Source organism: Schistocerca nitens, chromosome 5, assembly GCF_023898315.1.
Source record: "Schistocerca nitens isolate TAMUIC-IGC-003100 chromosome 5, iqSchNite1.1, whole genome shotgun sequence".
Lineage (NCBI taxonomy): Eukaryota > Metazoa > Arthropoda > Insecta > Orthoptera > Acrididae > Schistocerca > Schistocerca nitens.
In genome coordinates, this window is record NC_064618.1 from 802,693,171 (window position 1) to 802,712,870 (window position 19,700).

The window sequence follows — 19,700 nt, forward strand, 5'->3', positions numbered from 1 at the left end:
ACTCCTATTTTTATACGAAAAGGAAGATTTCAGGTTCTGAATGTCTCGGCAAAAACACATCGGAATTAATCTTAGCGGCCACCAAAGGAAAGTAGTGAGCACAATCACGTACCTCTATTGTTGAGCAGCGCCGTCGTAAAGATCGTCGCCTCCATCTAAAATTCGCCTTCTCGAATTAACAGAAAAATTTGTCCTCCATTGGTATGGGATTTAGGCTTGATCTTGACAGAAATTATAAAACACATTTTTCATCATTTACCACCTTCATTTAACACACACATAGACATGAAATTATACAGTACGTCTTTACGCCAGCACATCAGAACAACAAGTAGTTATGTTGAGTGGTACTTAAGTAAATAAATTAGTGAAATCAAAGTGAACTAGAAATTAGGATATAAATGAAAAACTTGGTTTAGTTTAGAGAGTTACATACTCGCAAACAGCGGGCCGAACGGCGGAACAGAGGACACAATGACCATGAAGTCAGCAACTTCCACATAAGCGGGCGCTGTCGATTCAGCCGTCAGGGCATCGCCCGACCGGCTCACGTGTTTCTCAGTTGTCGTATGTGAGCAAAGGCCCTCGCCTACATCCCAAGAGCCAATGACCGACGTTAAGAAGATTCTTCGAGAAGCTTTTCAACGTGACAGAAGAGGCAATGACCGGCTCACGTGTTTCTCAGCCGTCACGTGTGATCAAAGGCCCTCGCCTACATTCCAAGAGCCAACGACCGACGTTAAGAAGATTCTTCGAGAAGCTTTTTAACGTGACAGACGAGGCAATGACCGTGAAGTCGTTCACCTCCAGTAAACTGAAGTGAATAAATACGCGAGACGCAGTGGGCCAGACAGATGAAGTCAGAGGAAGTCAGATGAAGACAGATGAAGACGGAGTCGAAGACGGAGACGGAGACGAGAGACGAAGAAGACGAGGAAGCGTAGCAGTAGTTTTCAGTCAGTTTCGGTGCTGAAGACCGTCATGTAAGAAGAGTCTGCATCATGCACAGACGAACCAAGTCCGCCGCTGTAATGGAATAGCAACCAGAAGCCGCGGCGCCAGAAGACAGAAGTTAAAAGGTATTTGAAGTCTGATTTTTACATACCCGGGTGACTCGTGAGGACGGGAAGGAGACGGCCTCACATCAGCAGTCACCTGTGAGCTGGGATGAAGACCTGACAGCCGAAGACTGGCAAGCGGGAGTCCGTGGTTCGAGTCCGGGACACTGACCTTGCCCCGCCGCGCCGCTCCGCTGGCCGACGCACAACACACGCGGCCGCTTAGAGAAGAGAAACACTGGGACGCCACACCCAAGGTATCATCCGATGCACGATTTCGCTCGCAATAATTAAACGGGCCACCTCGCGCTGCGCTTCTCCAGTCAACTGAGCGAGACAGCGACACGAGATACACACCGCTACGCGTAATCAGACGCCGCCGCCGCCGCCGCCGCCGCCGCCGCCGCCGCTGCCGCAGCAGAATACTTCACAAACGACACAGCTGCCGCTCTCCGAACCAGAATATTCCGTAAGATACAGTTGTACAAATCTTCAATAAAAGTTATTCTTAGGTAAAAATGATGTTTCATTCGACCTCATACCCGAGCCAAGGAAGAACCCACCCTGCCCACATGTTGTAAGAGAGAAAAGTTAATTTATTTAATATTTTAACCCTGACAGAACGCTTTAGAATGCTCATCCTGACAATTGACAGCATCAAAAGAGAAAACCCAGTTACAATTAGTGACATAAGTGTCCCATTTAGTATCACAACTGTTATATTTGATGTCAGAAGCCGTTATAGTTGTTACAGTTAATACTCGACGTAATAAAAGAATCTCAAAATCAGTCCTTTGTCTATCAAGGATAAAACAGTTTTTCAGAGTATTCCTCTAGTATGACAGTCGAACAAGTTTTCTTCTTGTATCTTTGAGAAGGGAAGGTGGGAATTTAAGGAGATGGGACCTGGATAAACTGAAAGAACCAGAGGTTGTACAGAATTTCGGGGAGTGCATAAGGGAACAATTGACAGGAATGGGGCAAAGAAGTACAGTAGAAGAAGAATGGGTAGCTCTGAGAAATGAAGTAGTGAAGGCAGCAGAGGGTCAAGTAGGTAAAAAGACGAGAGCTAGTAGAACTCCTTGGGTAACAGAAGAAATATTGAACTTAATTGACGAAAGGAGAAAATATAAAAATGCAGTAAATGAAGCAGGCAAAAAGGAATACAGACGTCTCAAAAATGAGATCGACAGGAAGTGCAAACTGGCTAAGCAGGGATGGCTAGAGGACAAATGTAAGGATGTAGAGGCTTATCTCACTAGGGGTAAGATAGATACTGCCTACAGGAAAATTAAACACACCTTTGGAGAAAAGAGAACCACTTGTATGAATATCAAGAGCTCAGATGGAAACCCAGTTCTAAGCAAAGAAGGGAAAGCAGAAAGGTGGAAGGAGTATATAGAGGGTTTATACAAGGGCGATGTACTTGAAGACAATATTATGGAAATGGGAGATGATGTAGATGAAGATGAAATGGAAGATACGATACTGCGTGAAGAGTTTGACAGAGCACTGAAAGACCTGATTCGAAACAAGGCCCCGGGAGTAGACAATATTCCATTAGAACTACTGACGGCCTTGGGAAAGCCAGTCCTGACAAAACTCTACCATTTGGTGAGCAAGATGTATGAGACAGGCGAAATACCTTCAGACTTCAAGAAGAATATAACAATTCCAATCCCAAAGAAAGCAGGTGTTAACAGATGTGAAAATTACCGAACTATCAGTTTAATAAGTCACAGCTGCAAAATACTAACGCGAATTCTTTACAGACGAATGGAAAAACTAGTAGAAGCCGACCTCGGGGAAGATCAGTTTGGATTCCGTAGAAATATTAGAACACGTGAGGCAATACTGACCTTACGACTTATCTTAGAAGAAAGAAAGGCAAACCTACGTTTCTAGCATTTGTAGACCTAGAGAAAGCGTTTGACAATGTTGACTGGAATACTCTCTTTCAAATTCTGAAGGTGGCAGGGGTAAAATACAGAGAGCGAAAGGCTATTTACAATTTGTACAGAAACCAGATGGCAGTTATCAGAGTCGAGGGGCATGAAAGGGAAGCAGTGGTTGGGAAGGGAGTGAGACAGGGTTGTAGCCTCTCCCCGACGTTATTCAATCTGTATATTGAGCAAGCAGTAAAGGAAACAAAAGAAAAATTTGGAGTAGGTATTAAAATCCATGGAGCAGAAATAAAAACTTTGAGGTTCGCCGATGACATTGTAATTCTGTCAGAGACAGCAAAGGACTTGGAAGAGCAGTTGAACGGAATGGACAGTGTCTTGAAAGGAGGATATAAGATGAACATCAACAAAAGCAAAACGAGGATAATGGAATGTAGTCGAATTAAGTCGGGTAATGCTGAGGGAATTAGATTAGGAAATGAGGCACTTAAAGTAGTAAAGGAGTTTTGCTATTTGGGGAGCAAAATAACTGATGATGGTCGAAATAGAGAAGATATAACATGTAGACTGGCAATGGCAAGGAAAGCGATTCTGAAGAAGAGAAATTTATTAACATCGAGTATAGATTTAAGTGTCAGGAAGTCGTTTCTGAAAGTATTTGTATGGAGTGTAGCCATGTATGGAAGTGAAACATGGACGATAAATAGTTTGGACAAGAAGAGAATAGAAGATTTCGAAATGTGGTGCTACAGGAGAATGCTGAAGATTAGATGGGTAGATCACGTAACTAACGATGAAGTATTGAATAGAATTGGGGAGAAGAGGAGTATGTGGCTCAACTTGACAAAAAGAAGGGACCGGTTAGTAGGACATGTTCTGAGGCATCAAGGGATCACAAATTTAGTATTGGAGGGCAGCGTGGAGGGTAAAAATCGTAGAGGGAGACCAAGAGATGAATACACTAAGCAAATTCAGAAGGGTGTAGGCTGCAGTAGGTACTGGGAGACGAAGAAGCTTGCATAAGATAGGGTAGCATGGAGAGCTGCATCAAACCAGTCTCAGGACTGAAGACCACAACAACAACGTCTTTGAGGTTAAATTACAATATTTTTTAGTTCCTTTTGAAACTTTCCCCACTTTCGTTGGTGCTCGACGCTGTCGTGCTGACTTCCGTCGAGTTTGCTCGGATGCACTGCATGCCGGCGCTGCAGAGCTGCAAGCAGCGGTGCGGCCAGGACTCGATGAGCTTGAGCACGTTGGGCCCCGGGCTCAGAGTGCTGGCCACCTGATTGTGCGCCAGCAGCCGGTACTCACTGTCCAGCTTGCCCAGGGACACGCCCAGCTCCAGCAGCAGCTGCAGCGAGCGCGCCATCGCCTCCGTCGCGTTGTCGCGCGAGAAGTTGCCCAGGAAGGTCACGGCGAGGTTGCAGCGCAACACCCACTCCCTGTCGTAGTTGTTGGCGGCGTCCCAGCCGCGGCCCTCGTAAATGTTGCCTTCCACGTCTATTAGGAAGTTGTACGAGATGTCGGGCTCGCCCCACTCTACGTAATTTTCGTCGCGATAGTCGCGCAACTTGCTGAAGCACTCCTCTTCACCTTCGCAGGGCGCGCCCGCGGTGTGTCCGATGACCACGTAGGGTGTCGGGTGATGCAGAGGGATGGTGAAGATGGGGTCCACGCCACTGCTCCACAGGGACCTGGGAATGATACGCTGTCCGTTCTTCAGCACCAGTTCCGGGTTCTGCGGTGGCACTGCAATCAGATAAACATATTTTGTGACGTCTGAGGGGCTTTGAGTGTAAGTGAAAGACAATACCAAATTTAGAATGATGTGACACTCGCAGGATAGTGGTATACACATATTCAGATGGCCGTAGTATCGGGTACGCAAGGTATAAAAGGGCCGTCCATTGGCGGAGCTGCCGTTTGTACTCAGGTGCTCCATGTGGAAAGGTGTCCGGCATGATGACGGCCGCACGAGTATTACAGATTATCAATACGGTATGGTTCAAAATGGTTCAAATGGCTGGGAGCACTATGGGACTTAACATCTGAGGTCATCAGTCCCGTAGAACTTAGAACTACTTAAACCTAACTAACCTAAGGACATCACACACATCCATACCCGAGGCAGGATTCGAACCTGCGACCGTAGCGGTCGCGCGGTACGGTATGGTGGTTGGTGTTAGACGCATCGGACATTCCTTTTCGGAATTCGTTAGGGAATTCAAGAGTGTGACGAAAATTACGTCTCACCATCGACAGCAAAGTGGCCAGCAGCCTACACTTAACGACCGAGAGCAGCGGCACTTGTGTAGAGTTGTCAGTGCTAACAGACAAGCAACGTCGCGTCAAAAACCAGCAGAAATAAATGTGGGAAGTACAGCGAAATTTGACGTCAATGTGCTACGGCAGCAGTCGACCGACGCTAGTGCTTTTGTTAACAGCACAACATCACCTGTAGCGCCTCTCTCAGGCTCATGGCCATATCAGTTGGACCCCAGACGACTGAAAAACCGTGGCCTGCTCACATTAGTTCCAATTTCAGTTTTAAGACCTGATGGTAGGGTTCGAGACCCCACGAAGCCATGGACTCAAGTTCTCAACACCACACTTTGCGAGCTGCTAGTGACTCCATAATGGTGTAGGCTGTGTTCCCATGGAATGGACAGGGTCCTCCGGTCCCTCTGAACCGATCATTGACTAAAAATTGTTATATTCAGCTACTTGGAAACCATTTGCAGCCATTCATGACTTCATGTACCCAAAGAACTATAGAATTTTTATGGATAACAGTGCGGCATATCACGGTGCCACAATTGTTCGCTATTGGTTTGAAGAACAATCTGGACATATCGAGTGAATGACTTGGCTACCCAGGTCGCTATTCATGCATCCCATCGAACATTTGTGAGTCATAATCGAGAGGTCAGTTCGTGTATAGAAACCTTCACTGGCAGCGCCTTCGTAATTATGGACAGCTATAGAGGCAGCACTGGTCAAGACTTCTACAGTGGACTTCCAACGACTTGTTCAGTCCACGCCACGTTCAGCTGCTGCACAACACTGGGCAAAAGGAGATCCGAGACGATATTACGAGGCATCCTGTAAATTTTGTCACCTCATTGTAGTATGACTACCAGCTATATGACACCCGCCATGACTGCGTCACTTACCATCAACATGTACCACCATGAAAGACGCATGCAATAAACATCAAATTAGCAAGAAGTATACTAAATCAGGGCTTCTCTAATGCAGAACTTCCACAATCTTTGCTTACTTTGAAGGTTAATAACATTAATAGTAATTTTAAGAATGAGAAAAATGTGTAACAATGGCCACTCGGAAAGTAACGAACGATCGGTCGCGAAGTGGAAACCACAGTGAAAATCCGCTGTAGCTTTGCACAGGAGTGCTGGGCAGTGTCTCCAGTATACCTGTATATAGCGTCACGTCGCTCTTCTCAGTTCTGAGTGCTCAAAGATGCCTAGAAAATACACTACTGACCGTTAAAATTGCTACACCACGAAGATGACGTGCTACAGACGCGAAACTTAGCCGACAGGAAGAAGATGCTGTGATATACAAATGATTAGCTTTTCAGAGCATTCACACGAGGTTGGCGTCGGTGGCGGCACCTACAACGTGCTGACATGAGGAAACTTTCCAACCGATTTCTCATACACAAACAGCAGTTGACCGGCGTTGCATGGTGAAACGTTGTTGTGGTACCTCCTGTAAGGAGGAGGAATGCGTACCATCACGTTTCCGACTTTGATAAAGGTCGGATTGTAGCCTATCGCGATCGCGATTGCGCTTTATCGTATCGCGACATTGCTGCTCGCGTTGGTGGAGATCCAATGACTGTTAGCAGAATATGGAATCGATGGGTTCAGGAGGGTAATACGGAACGCCATGCTGGATCCCAATGGCCTCGTATCAATAGCAGTCGAGATGACAGGCATCTTATCCGCATGGCTGTAACGGATCGTGCAGCCACGTCTCCATCCCTGAGTCAACAGAAGGGGACGTCTGCAAGACAACAACCATCTGCACGAGCAGTTCGGCGACGTTTGCAGCAGCATGGACTATCAGCTCGGAGACGATGGCTGCGGTTACCCTTGACGCTGCATCACAGACAGGAGCGCCTGCGATCGTGTACTCAAAGACGAACCTGGGTGCACGAATGGCAAAACGTCATTTTTTCGTATGAATCCAGGTTCTGTTTACAGCATCACGATGGTCGTACCCGTCTTTGGCGACATCGCGGTGAATGCACATTGGAAGCGTGTATTCGTCATCGCCATACTGTCGTATCACCCGACGTGATGGTATGGGGTGCCATTAGTTACACGTCTCGGTCACCTCTTGTTCGCATTGACGGCACTTTGAGCAGTGGACGTTACGTTTCAGATGTGTTACGACCCGTGGCTCTACCCTTCATTCGATCACTGCGAATGCCTACATTTCAGCAGGATAATGCACGACCGCATGTTGCAGGTCCTGTACGGGCCTTTCTGGATACAGAAAATGTTCGACTGCTGCCCTGGCCAGCACATTCTCCAGATCTCTTACCAATTGAAAACGCCTGGTGAATGGTGGCCGAGCAACTGGCTCGTCACAATACGCCAGTCACTACTCTTGATGAACTGTGGTATCGTGTTGAAGCTGCATCGGCAGCTGTACCTGTACATGCAATGCAAGCCCCGTTGAATCAATGCCCAGGCGTATCAAGGCCGTTATTACGGCCAGTGGTGGTTGTTCTGGGTACTGATTTCTCAGGATCTACGCACCCAAATTGCGTGAAAATCTAATCACGTGTCAGTTCTAGTATAATATATTTGTCCATTGAATACCCGTAGAAACTTGTCAGGAAGCACAGGAAGCTGCCTTCTATGACGAGGGTATTGGACAGTTGGTTCAACGCTACGACTGATGTGTAAGTCGTAGTGGTGACCGTTTAGTGAAATAGCTGGAAGGTGTAGCTACCTGTTGCAAATAAAACTTTTGATTTTCACCGCGGTTTCCATTTCGCGACCTTGTCGTTCCTTACTTTCCGGATAGTCCAGTGACTGCTTCAATTTTAAATGACAACTAATGACACAGAAACGCATCACGCATCGCGTATAATTTTATTAATGCTGTGCGACTAACTCTTTTCGGAATACATTTCATACAGAATCTCCACAAATTCCACTAAATGCACCTACAAAATTATATCATGTTACCTTACATAATTCAGGAGAAATGATGTCATAAACACTTACATGCGTCAAATACTAACGCATTATGCATGACGTTTAAATTTATTACTCTATTCGCAACACATTTTGCAGAGAGTATACACACAGTCCGCTGATTGTACCTACAAAATTATTTAATTGTATGAGTCATAGACGAGGAAATATGACGTCATAATAGGCACTGAGATGTGTGAAAAAATGCCGCACCGCGAATCAACCTTGAATACATTTACTCTTTCTTCTTAAGACACTCCTGCAGTCGAGTCGACTTAAGGAAATCCCTGACACCTGACAGCGCTTTTGACAATTTTCAACTGCGAATTACAAACGGCGAAACACAAATGAGTACATGAATAAATTAAAAAATAAGTGCAGCAAGTAAAATGGGCTTCTCTGGTAAACTACTACGATTTATATAGAGACGCTGCAAAAAATTGCAGGTAAAAGAAACTTTGAAACTTAAATTTATATGTGATGTTAGTAAATTTACCCCTAAGGGTACGACCACAGACCATTTATAAATATTACAAAAAGACCGACCCTTCATCTCAGAGGAAAATATGCCCATTGTAACACTTACATCAATTAGAAGTAGGTTTATATTACGTAACTGTGTATCTGCAGCTATGGAGTGTGTACTCTGATTTATTTAAACTCCTTGATATGTGACAAGAAAATTAGAATTTTGTTCAAATTCGAATGCTTCAAAGGCTCTGAGCACTATGGGACTTAACATATGAGGTCGTCAGTCCCCTACAACTTAGAACTACTTAAACTTAGCTAACCTAAGGACATCACACACATCCTTTCCCGAGGCATGATTCGAACCTGCGACCGTAGCGGTCCCACCGTTCCAGACCGAAGCGCCTAGAACCGTTCGGCCACACCAGCCGGCTTAGAATTTTGTAATGTTTATATAAAAAAAGCAATAGGATATGTTAAAATGATAAATTATTATAATATCTGTATGTTCATAAAAATAAAATGGTTATTGAAAGCTGGTTCATGCTTAGGGCACTTGTATTTGTAACGTGTAAAAGCTGTAGGGAAATCTCCCCGCAGCGGAAGTGGAATGGCGCTATGTAAAATGTGGTTTTGGCGGTCGAACTGAGTGGCTCCTTTGTGTAAACGGTACGCAGTATGTGGCTAGCCGTAGCACCGAACACTTCGACGGTGCTAAGAGACGCAACTGGAAGCTGCTTTACAAAGAATTTGCCTCGGATGTGGATCTGGCTATTATTTGGTGTTCTCGGCATAAAGGAATGGCTCTAATATGTAGAAAATCCGACGCCAAGAAGAGACTTTATAGAGCATTCCTACATCAGCTATCCCCCATCTTGCTTGCCACCAATCATCTTTACACATTCAGTATTGTATATAGGCAAGGACCAGTTAATTTGTGTGTTTTTTTAATAAAAATCACAAAATTACAAATTCGTGTCCAGGACCATATTTTCCATCCTGATCACGAACCTATGCAGGGTCCTCACCTAAGTGCTACTAAAACCAAGTATCCTGATGTAAATGAACAATTCTTGCATTCAAGTGTTTAAAAGTGATTTTTTGTCTAATATATAAGGAGTGATAAAAGTTAAAATCACAAAAGTGAAGTTGGATAGGCTTTTGCTAAAGTATCCTTAGTTTATTACAAAATATAGCTTTGTACGATTACAGTGCAAGATTGTGTAATATTATTGTCTAGAATACCTGCCTTACAGGTGATAAAAATGCAAATACGTTAAGCTCATTTTCAAAAATAGTGTGATTTTGATTTCTATCATGAATGGTTCCTTTTTTGAAGTTAATGAAGCCCAGTGTTGTATTTTATTGTTTTGCAGAGCAAATTATGAACTACTCCAAGTGAAGTAAATGAGTAGCTTTTTGAATTAGCCTTTTCTACTGTAATAATTAGAGAGCGTTGACTAGCGAAACTGTACTAGTTTATGGGTCCCCATCATGTTTTCCACCAATTAGAAAAAAAACTGAACTATTAATGTTGCTAAGGAAAACTCCTATATATGTAGACGAGTTTAAACAGTGTATTTATGACATTATTCATCTTTATTTTTTTTTCATGTCAGATAAAAGGCCCTCATGTCCAAATTTAGTTCTGCACTTCATGAAGTAAAATTCCAGTATTTGTTTAATTAATAATGTTGAGTGTAGCTGTCATTAATATGCGCTTTGTGCAAATTTGCTTCCTATAATTTACTGGTGTGTGCGTTATTGGTAACTGCTGCTACACACAGTTCAGAGTGCACTGTGTCAGTTTGTATCCTGTTTGCTATTCAAAATGAAATATCAACGAAAGTAACTTCAGTAACCAATATTCTATTTTCTTAAACATATATTTCCAAATTAATGTGCCTAATTGGGCTGATGCCTTTCTTTTTTTTTCATTCACTTATGATTTTACCGTTTTCATTGACTCCCAAGATCAAAGTCCGTTTAGTTTTTCTGTTAATTTCACCATATTAAAATTATAGTCCGATACCTTTGTCCATTAGGCACACGTACAGTCAAAATTCGAAATCCTCTCAGAGGGTAACATTAGCGTGTTTCAGGGCACGTCAGTGTTATATGGGGATTTTCCCGTGACATGACTAAGGTTCGGTTGTTAGGGAAGTGTGACATAAACACGCTAGTGTTATACTCTGTTCACCTAGATACCAGATATAAGCTCTGGTTACCACAGTAAGTCAAAGTTTACAAATAAATGTTTCACATGTATCGGTCATTCATTGGTCATGCATCAGTCTAAAATTTTTGGGGAACGCGAATACTGACGAATTGATATGTATTCTAGCGACAGGATTTACACTCTCCTTTTTCACTAGTTCCTCTTCAAACGAACACTCTTCGTAGCTTTACGATGATGTTGTAACAGAGATACTGTGGTACATATTTCATAATACCAATGACATTATGGTCAGAATAGTTTTATGGAGTGCCCTACAACATTAAATCTTGAACTTGGAGACAAACTATAACTTATTTAATTTGCAAGAAGTATTTTATCTGTGCATCTAGCAGCTCAAAACATGCAATTTCTCTTGATAAAAAGACATTTCGGAGTCAAGCATAATAATATGCGCAACAATAGGGATTTGAAATGGTCACAGGTGGTATCCTGAAGACCACAGAATCAAAATTTTGTCCTCTACAAATTGAGAAGACTGGAATGGCAGATCTATTGTTTTCGTTATGGCTGTCAGCATGCAAAATTTCATAACACAAAGCGTGAATTTCTCTGCCCACAAGTGCCATAAACTTTGTTCTTCTGCCAAAAATTCACGTTAATGCTGCAAATCATTTTCAAAAAACTGGCATTCGTCTGCAAATTTCAAGACAGGGGACATCGATCTACAAGAACCACTCTATTTGCTTTAAAGACGGGTGCAGACCTATCAACTATTATCGGAAAAAGAAACAATTTGAAGCAAGTTACTCATTCATTGGGTATATGTATTCAAAGTCCTGAATTACTTAGCCCCATTGATAAACTCTATAAATCTTGTAATGAGGGGCATTACAATTCTTAGTTATTATACGAGGCGTGTTCAATAAGTAATGCAACATTATCTTTCTCGGCCAATTTCGGTTGAAGAAATGCAGAATTACCAGAATGAGATTTCCACTCTGCAGCGGAGTGTGCGGTGATACGAAACTTCCTCGCAGTTTAAAACTTCACAGAAGACGAAGTACTGGTAGAACTGAAACTGTGAGGTCGGGTCGTGAGTCGTGCTTGGGTAGCTCAGATGGCAGAGCTCTTGCCCGTGAAAGGCAAAGGTCCCGAGTTGGAGTCTCGATCTGGTACACAGTTTCAATATGCCAGGAAGTTTCAATGCAGAATTTGTTGTGGGACATCGGAGAATATTCCCGCTTCGGCCCCTATAGTTTCATGAAGTACCGATAGGTGGCGGAGCTGTACGTGACCTTCAAAATGGCATCTGTAACGGGGATGTGTTCCGAGCTGTCATGGAGTTTCTTTTGGCCGCAATCCACAACGTCACAGTTACTTATAAGCACTTGCAGAATGTCTGCGAAGACCAGGCAGCGAAGAAAAGCATGATCAGTCGTTGAGCAAGGCATCTGTCATCAACGCAACGAGGTCGCACAAACCTCTCCGATCTCACGCGTGCCAGCCTGCGGCACGCAGCTCAGACTTCTGCAAAGTTGGAACGTCCGGACACTCTCATTCGACGTAACCGAGGGATCACAAACACCTCACTGCACAACTGGGCGCCTCTGTTGGCAGTGCTGACACATTCGCACCCCTGTTGGGTTAGTAGACGGTGTGCAGCCGCTGGGCTCTCGCCGCCTAATAGAACAACATAAAGAGCAACCAAGGACCATCTGCGCGGAATCGCCTGCGTGTCACGAGGATGATCGTGACAGTTTTTTGGCGATCATCTTAACAGGCGATGTAACATGGGTTCATCACTTCTAATCGGAAACAAAACGGCCGATGATAGAGTGGTGTCACGCCACATCTCCTACGAAAATTCTGTTTGAAATCCTCCCTCCTGCTGAAACGATCAAATCCGAACCATATTGTTCTACACTCTGGAAACTGAAGAAATCACTTGAACATGCTCGTCGCCGAAAAAACGCAAACGCACTTCTCCTTCTCCATGACAACGCAAGGTTTCACACAAGGCTGGTCACTCGACAGGGGTCACAAAACTGCATAGGACTGTTCATCTTCATCGATCCTACAGCTCGGATCTCGCACCTTCCGACTTACATCTGTTTGCCCCAACGAAGGATGCTCTTTGCGGGAAGCAGGACGTTGGTGACAGAATGGTTATTCATACAGCAAGACGTTGGCTTCGACGTCGATAAATAGAGTGCTATGACGCGGGCATACAAGCCATCCCAGTAAGGTCGTCACACTGAACGGAGATTATGTCGAAAAAATGTTTTTGAAGCCAAAATAGTGGGAAATAATATGGTGTATTAGAGTCCCGAATAAAACCAACCTGCTTTCAGAAAAAATATTGTACATTACTTACTGAACACCGCTCATACATTATGTGCACGAGATAGCTATTTTTACTTGACGCTATTTTAAAAAGAATGTTTTATATTTGTTTCCTTCATGGCGACAGTATAAACGATGCTGAGAGCAATTTGACGACATTCCGTTGTGATGTGTGTAATGCTTTGTGCAAAACTACAGCTTCAAAGTGTCTATGCGAAAGACAGATACAAATAGGTATCCCTACTGTTGCACTAATTTCATCACGTGTGATTTCTTGATAGTCAACCGGGCGACCACAGTGGTACATTCTACTCTGTGTCGAACCAAAAGTGAGAGGTGATAAAAAAAATCTTTTTTAGACAACAGTAGGAGTAGTAGTCATTTACAGAGAAAGTTATGCTTATTAAGAAGAATTAATCTTATTCACTGAAAATAACTACAACATGAGTTAAAAATTGTTTTTAAAAATATACAAAACTAGACATAACACAGGACAAAACATTAAAACATTAATTTAAATTCACACAATAGAATTTAAATTCATATTTAAGGTTATATTACTCCTCTGCATGTACATATTAACCTTCACTGAAGATACTGGTGAGGTGTATACAAAAGAAGAAGTTTCGTGTATAATTAGGAAAGCAACACTAAAGATAGTATTCAGTGAATGCAGCTAGATACACTGCTAACAATAATTAGAGAGACAGCAATTTGATCGAGTGTATCGCGTACGTTCAAAAATGGTTCAAATGGCTCTGAGCACTATGGGACTCAACTGCTGTGGTCATAAGTCCCCTAGAACTTAGAACTACCTAAACCTAACTAACCTAAGGACAGCACACAACACCCAGCCAGCACGAGGCAGAGAAAATCCCTGACCCCGCCGGGAATCGAACCCGGGAACCCGGGCGTGGGAAGCGAGAACGCTACCGCACGACCACGAGATGCGGGCTATCGCGTGCGTAGTTCTTGATTGAGATACATGCTGTTGCTCTTAGTCTTACAATATGTTTTAGTAATGAGACCATTCGTCAAAAATACGTTTGAGAGGCATGGCACAGCGCTAATTTTGAAACGTATCATGCTATGCGTGAGAGTGAAATGGACGAACAATGTCTCAATCTGACATCTAGTGGTTGTTAGTAACGACTGCGTCTCTACACTCTTTGCATGCGTTTCATCTTTCGCTTTGTGGCAGATGACTGAGGCAGAACATGTTGAGGGCAGTGATACTACTGCAGGAAGTTTGGACCAATCAGGAAGTGTCTAGAGATCTTAATGTTGTTTCATCTATTGTTGGGAGTGTTTGGAAATGATTTCGTCAAACTGGCAAACACACAGGAAAGCCAGGCCAAGTGAGAAAACGAAATGTGGTTAATTGTTCCCTCCAGTGACCAAACAATACGCAACAGACTCGGACAGGACGACTTAAGACCAAGAAGAGATTACCGCCACGTCCCTAGATTAACTGTTCCGCACATGAAAGATCGACTTCAATTTTCTGAGGAACATAGGCACTGGCAGGTGAGCCACTGGGGCCATGTATTGTTTACAGACGAGTCCCGCTTTCGTCTAACAAAGCGCGACGTACGTATACATGTATACGACCGTCGTGGTGAGCGTTATAATGAAGCAGCTGCCCAGGAAATCGGCAGATTTGACAGATTTGGATGTGATCAGTCATGGAGTGATGTGGCGTCACAATTGATAGCCATGAGGACCTTCCGATATTCAGAGGCCGACTTAACGCTCAGAGGTGCATCAACGAGATTCTGCTGTGACCTGCTATGCCCACTGCAGCCGTAATGGGTCTCAGTTTATCCTCCTACGAGAGCGCTTTCAGCAACAGTCACCGTGGGGACGTCGCAGGACCTCACGATACGGACGTTAGGCTGTCCTGATCACATTGAGCATTTATAGGATATGCTGGGCAGCCAACTTTGGGCAAATCCTGTAGCACCTCAAACTCTTGAACAACTTGCAGAGGTCCTTATTGAACAGTACACAAAAATTCTACAAGAAAATGTTCGCAAACTTGTCAGGAACATGCCTCGAAGATGTGAGACAGTAATATTGGAATATGGAGAACCTGTCAGATATTGAAATGGTTCTTTTTGTGTCTTATATGACATAATTGAAGGAGTTTTCACTTTGGTTTACGATATTGCGTTGAAATTCTGGTCACAGCATCAGCATGTCGGTTGAGCACAGAACTACATTTCTGTTTAATAACGCTTTCATTTTCCAGCAAAAAGGTCTGTTTTGCTTCAAAATTCCTGAAAAACTAATGCAGGTGTTTAAAATGTTGTCATTCTAATTTTTTGAACAGTATATTACTCGAAGCTTACGGTAATCTGCATTGCTAATATTATAAAGAAAAAGAATGAAAAAAAGTTATGGCAGCAATTGATGGGCTAGATACGGAGGTCCACATTCATTTTACGGGATATATTCATAAATTTTACGCTTAAATTTAATATACATTGTTTTTCCTTTTTTTAAATTTAATTTGGGTTTCGCTTGGTGTCACAAACGTAATGATGTGTGCCGCTCGTAACGTATCAGTCATTGTTATTGTTCTCATAGTGAGGTCGTAGATGAGTACCCAGCGATGCGTCTTGCGTCGCTGAGATCATTTCTCCTGTTCTGCGGTCACAGTCGTTGCTGCTGTTGTGACTATGACCATCAGTGTGTGGGTGAGCTTGTTTATGGGTATGGTTGTGCGTCTAGATCGTCACGTCTATTCTTTAGAACGTCTCTTCTGTATCTGCCAGGAAGTGTCTGAAGTGTTATCTGCAGTGTCTACTGTGAACGCGTCCTCGGCTAGGGTGCGTCAAGGCGGGCGGAGGATGCTTAGCAGCAGGTGTCGCTCAGAGGCGTACAGTCGTTCTGTGTTTGATCTGGTCACATCCACAAAGGGATCGGCTACACCTTCCGCCACCGTTATTACATACAAAAATTATGTTTTTATGACTGGCGGAACTCGTGCCTGGGAACGTTGTTGTACAGGTCGTATTAGCTTTTGTCTTTTGCTTAATCTGTCAATCGTGGAGAGGAATTCCGTCTTATGCAAGGCACAGTTTTATAGTTTTGTTTTCACCCAGACATGTTTCGGCACTTTTTGTGTTGTCTTCAGTGTTTTTTTTCTGAAAAGCTCTTGCTGCATTGTCGCCTCCCGTTTGTGTTATATGAACCTTTGGCACAAATGTATTTACATTTATAAAAGGAGTGATTATTTAGTGTCAAATGTTTTACATTAATTTGCATACAGAACAGACTTGACACGTATATCACTGAGTTGAGACAGTCTGTGTTGTTCATTTACTGTATGTCTAAAGATTTTGGCATTTATTCCAATCAAAAACGGTTCAAACGGCTCTGAGCACTATGGGACTTAACATCTGAGGTCATCAGTCCCCTTGAACTACGTAAACCTAACTAACCTAAGGACATCAACACATCCATGCCCGAGGCAGGATTCTAACCTGCGGCCGTAGCGATCGCCCGGTTCCAGACTGAAGCGCCTAGAACTGCTCGGCCATCCCGGCCGGCATTTATTCCAATCCTCTGTGACGTGGTGACATAGTATCCTTATACTGTGATAGATATTAAAAAACAATCATAGATTGCACAATGCTCTTTATTGGTGTAACCTCCCCAGAGATATGTTTGGTAATCTTTATTCAAATGTAAATGCACATAGAGCTAAGTGTAACCTCCCCGTAATTATTTTTAAATGAGTAGAATAGAATAAGAATTGCAAATAGTGCCATATGTTAGCTTCCCACAGTAATAAAACTCAATGATAATAACAATGTGCAAAAATATTAAGTCCCTACAAAATTAACGTTAAGATCAACCTGATAAATTGATTCTGGGAGGAAAAGCAAAGGAAATATTGTTTCGATTGTAATGATTATTTTCGTAAAAGATTGCTTTCATAACAAAATTATTATTGGGGCGATTCTTGAACAAATTAATTACAGTTAAGATACATTACATTATCAGATGTGCGCAATGCTGCTTCATTACCTTATTTAAAAAATATACCTCGTCCTGAACCTTGACCAGAGGCCCATGTCGACGCCCGCCGACTCCTCACACACAACTGCGACTGTCTCTCGCGCGCTACTACATGCTCTCGCGACTCGCTACGTACAACAACTGCCTCGCAACTCGACCGCAACTGCACTGAACTCTCGCGCGGTCAAGCGCAGACTAGCAACGATAAATAACTCTCTGGTCAGAGATTCTGTCATGCCTCGCCATCGCTGCTAATGAATACACTGAATACATACGTGTTTCATTGGTTAAAAAAACAACGCGTTTCACCCCGTTGGCGCTTCGTTGGGTTATCTGGCTCGCTGTGGGTCATCATCCACAGCAGCGTAGGGTAACTGCGTATACACTCCAGAACGAGAGTGACAGGAAGTTTCATGTGATACACTGTGTGAGCGCGGATCGGACCTCGGGACTTCGTTATGGGGCCATGTTTACAGAGTATATATACATTTGTTTACATACCTCATACGAAGCTATTACTTTCGTATGCCGATAGCTCTAAATCTAAAGCAGAATCTACAGCCAGTCATCTGCAAACAACGAGATGTTTTTTAATTTTCCTATTTATTGTTCATTTTCGACTCGGAATTGCTATATGCAGGCTTATTTAGAGTACTACTTCCGGATTTTGACATTTTGGTGTTTTTCCATTGTTTGTGTTAACACGCTTATTTTTTTTAGATGTTGTGGCTACACAAGCATTTTGTATTATTTGTATTAGCCAAGAACAGCGTTTCTGCCACCATTTCACGTGTTGTTACGCCTGTGTGATGTTCGTTTGCTTCGTGGTGTGTTTGTTCGGTATGTCGGGCGCCAATTCAGTGTGTTGTTAACGTCTTTGAAGTTTAGCGAGTATTTATGTGGGGGAGAGAGTCATCGGCAGGCAGGTAGAGTGAGCAATGTGTGATGTGGGAAACAGAATTTGATCTTAGAGAGTGACCATGTGCAGTTTTTGGAGGGGATTTACTTATACAGTTCTTCTAACGTGGCAAAGGATGTTTTATTGCATAGTGATGTGTGTAGTGGACTGACAAGGCAGCCAGTCCACAGTGACGGGTAGCCGAAAGGGCACACGTACACACACGCCGACTGGCGCGAAGTCTGGAACAGGATTCGTAATGAATGTGATAAAGAAAAGAACGTAGCTACTAGAACACTTAACTTTTATATCGTCCTTTGGTATACAGCATTCTTGATGATACAAGTGAGACTATATTGAGATACATGCAATGGTACAAATGGCGCCTTGCTAGGTCGTAGCCATTAACTTAGCTGAAGGCTATTCTAACTGTCTCTCGGCAATTGAGAGAAAGGCTTCGTACGTGTAGTCGCTAGCAATGTCGTCCGTACAACTGGGGCGAGTGCTAGTCCGTCTCTCTAGACCTGCCGTGTGGTGGCGCTCGGTCTACGATCACACAGTGGCGACACGCGGGTCCGACATGTACTAATGGATCGCGGCCGATTTAAAGCTACCACCTAGCAAGTGTGGTGTCTAGCGGTGACACCACAATGTGTATTGGTTTGGTACTTTCTTTCCCTGAGACACTGGTTTTTGGATGTGATAATTTTTCCCTATTGCTAATTTTTGGTATATTCTGTTACTAGTTTTAAAAATGTTTTAACCAGTTTCTATATTTGTGTAGCGGTAATTGTGTGTGATGGGGTGATCAGTAAATGTTAAGTGAGAGTTATTACTTTTTAGTGCCCTGAGATGATCTGTATGCCTGGCTCTAAAATTCCTGCGTATTTGACAACAGAATGACAGTAGTTGCAAGTTAATTAATACACATGAGATTGGCTGCGTTTGTCAGTGATTGCTGGTATGTCTTCCAAGTTTGTTCTGTATTGCGTTGTTGGTTCGGTATGCTATGTTGAGTCCTTGTCTCTATAGTATATTGCTCACCCTGTGTGTGACTTTGTCTTGAAACTCACTATGTTAATTTTGTTGCTTACTCTCTGCAGATCTGTTGTGATTTGTACTGCATCCTGATCATCTGCAGCCTGTTTGTATACTTTGTCGTTTATTTATTGTCGTTGCACCTGACCCACAGTCATGTGGAATTGGTTTTGTTGTGTTTTATTCTTCAAGTTAGTTCATAGGTGTTCTGTTCGGTCCGTGTAGTAAATACCTAAACTGGATTCGTTATGGGGTGACTGGACTCATTAAGAATGGTTGTGCACGTGATTTTTTACATTTCCTATAAACAGTGAGTTCATGTCTGTTGTTCCCTTTATGCATGGCGAGGTCGAAGAAATTGAGTTTTTCTTCTGTTTCTCTTTCAACGGTGAAGTGTGGGTGGATAGTGCCTACGGCATCATGAAGTTCTTCTATAGAAGAACATGATTCATCTGTTACGCAGATTATATCGCCTACATATCAGTAGCAACATTTTATTTTGTACTGCTTCAGTTTAACAGTTTTATCGAAGTTTTGATTTTATGT

The 19,700-nt window shown here is 43.1% G+C and overlaps 1 protein-coding gene across 2 annotated transcripts in view; it reads right to left on the reverse strand.

The window, feature by feature from the left end:
- Positions 1–244: 244 nt before the first annotated feature.
- Positions 245–19,700, reverse strand: part of LOC126259214 (peptidoglycan-recognition protein LA-like) — a 204,333-nt gene continuing 184,877 nt past the window's right edge. Inside the window, exon 3 of one of the 2 annotated variants that reach the window (XM_049955813.1) lies at positions 245–4,714. In XM_049955813.1, the coding sequence (XP_049811770.1) occupies positions 4,074–4,714 (641 nt within the window). In that variant the 3' untranslated portion in view covers positions 245–4,073. The remainder of the gene's footprint in view (positions 4,715–19,700) is intronic. The other variant, XR_007546484.1, reaches the window with a different exon arrangement.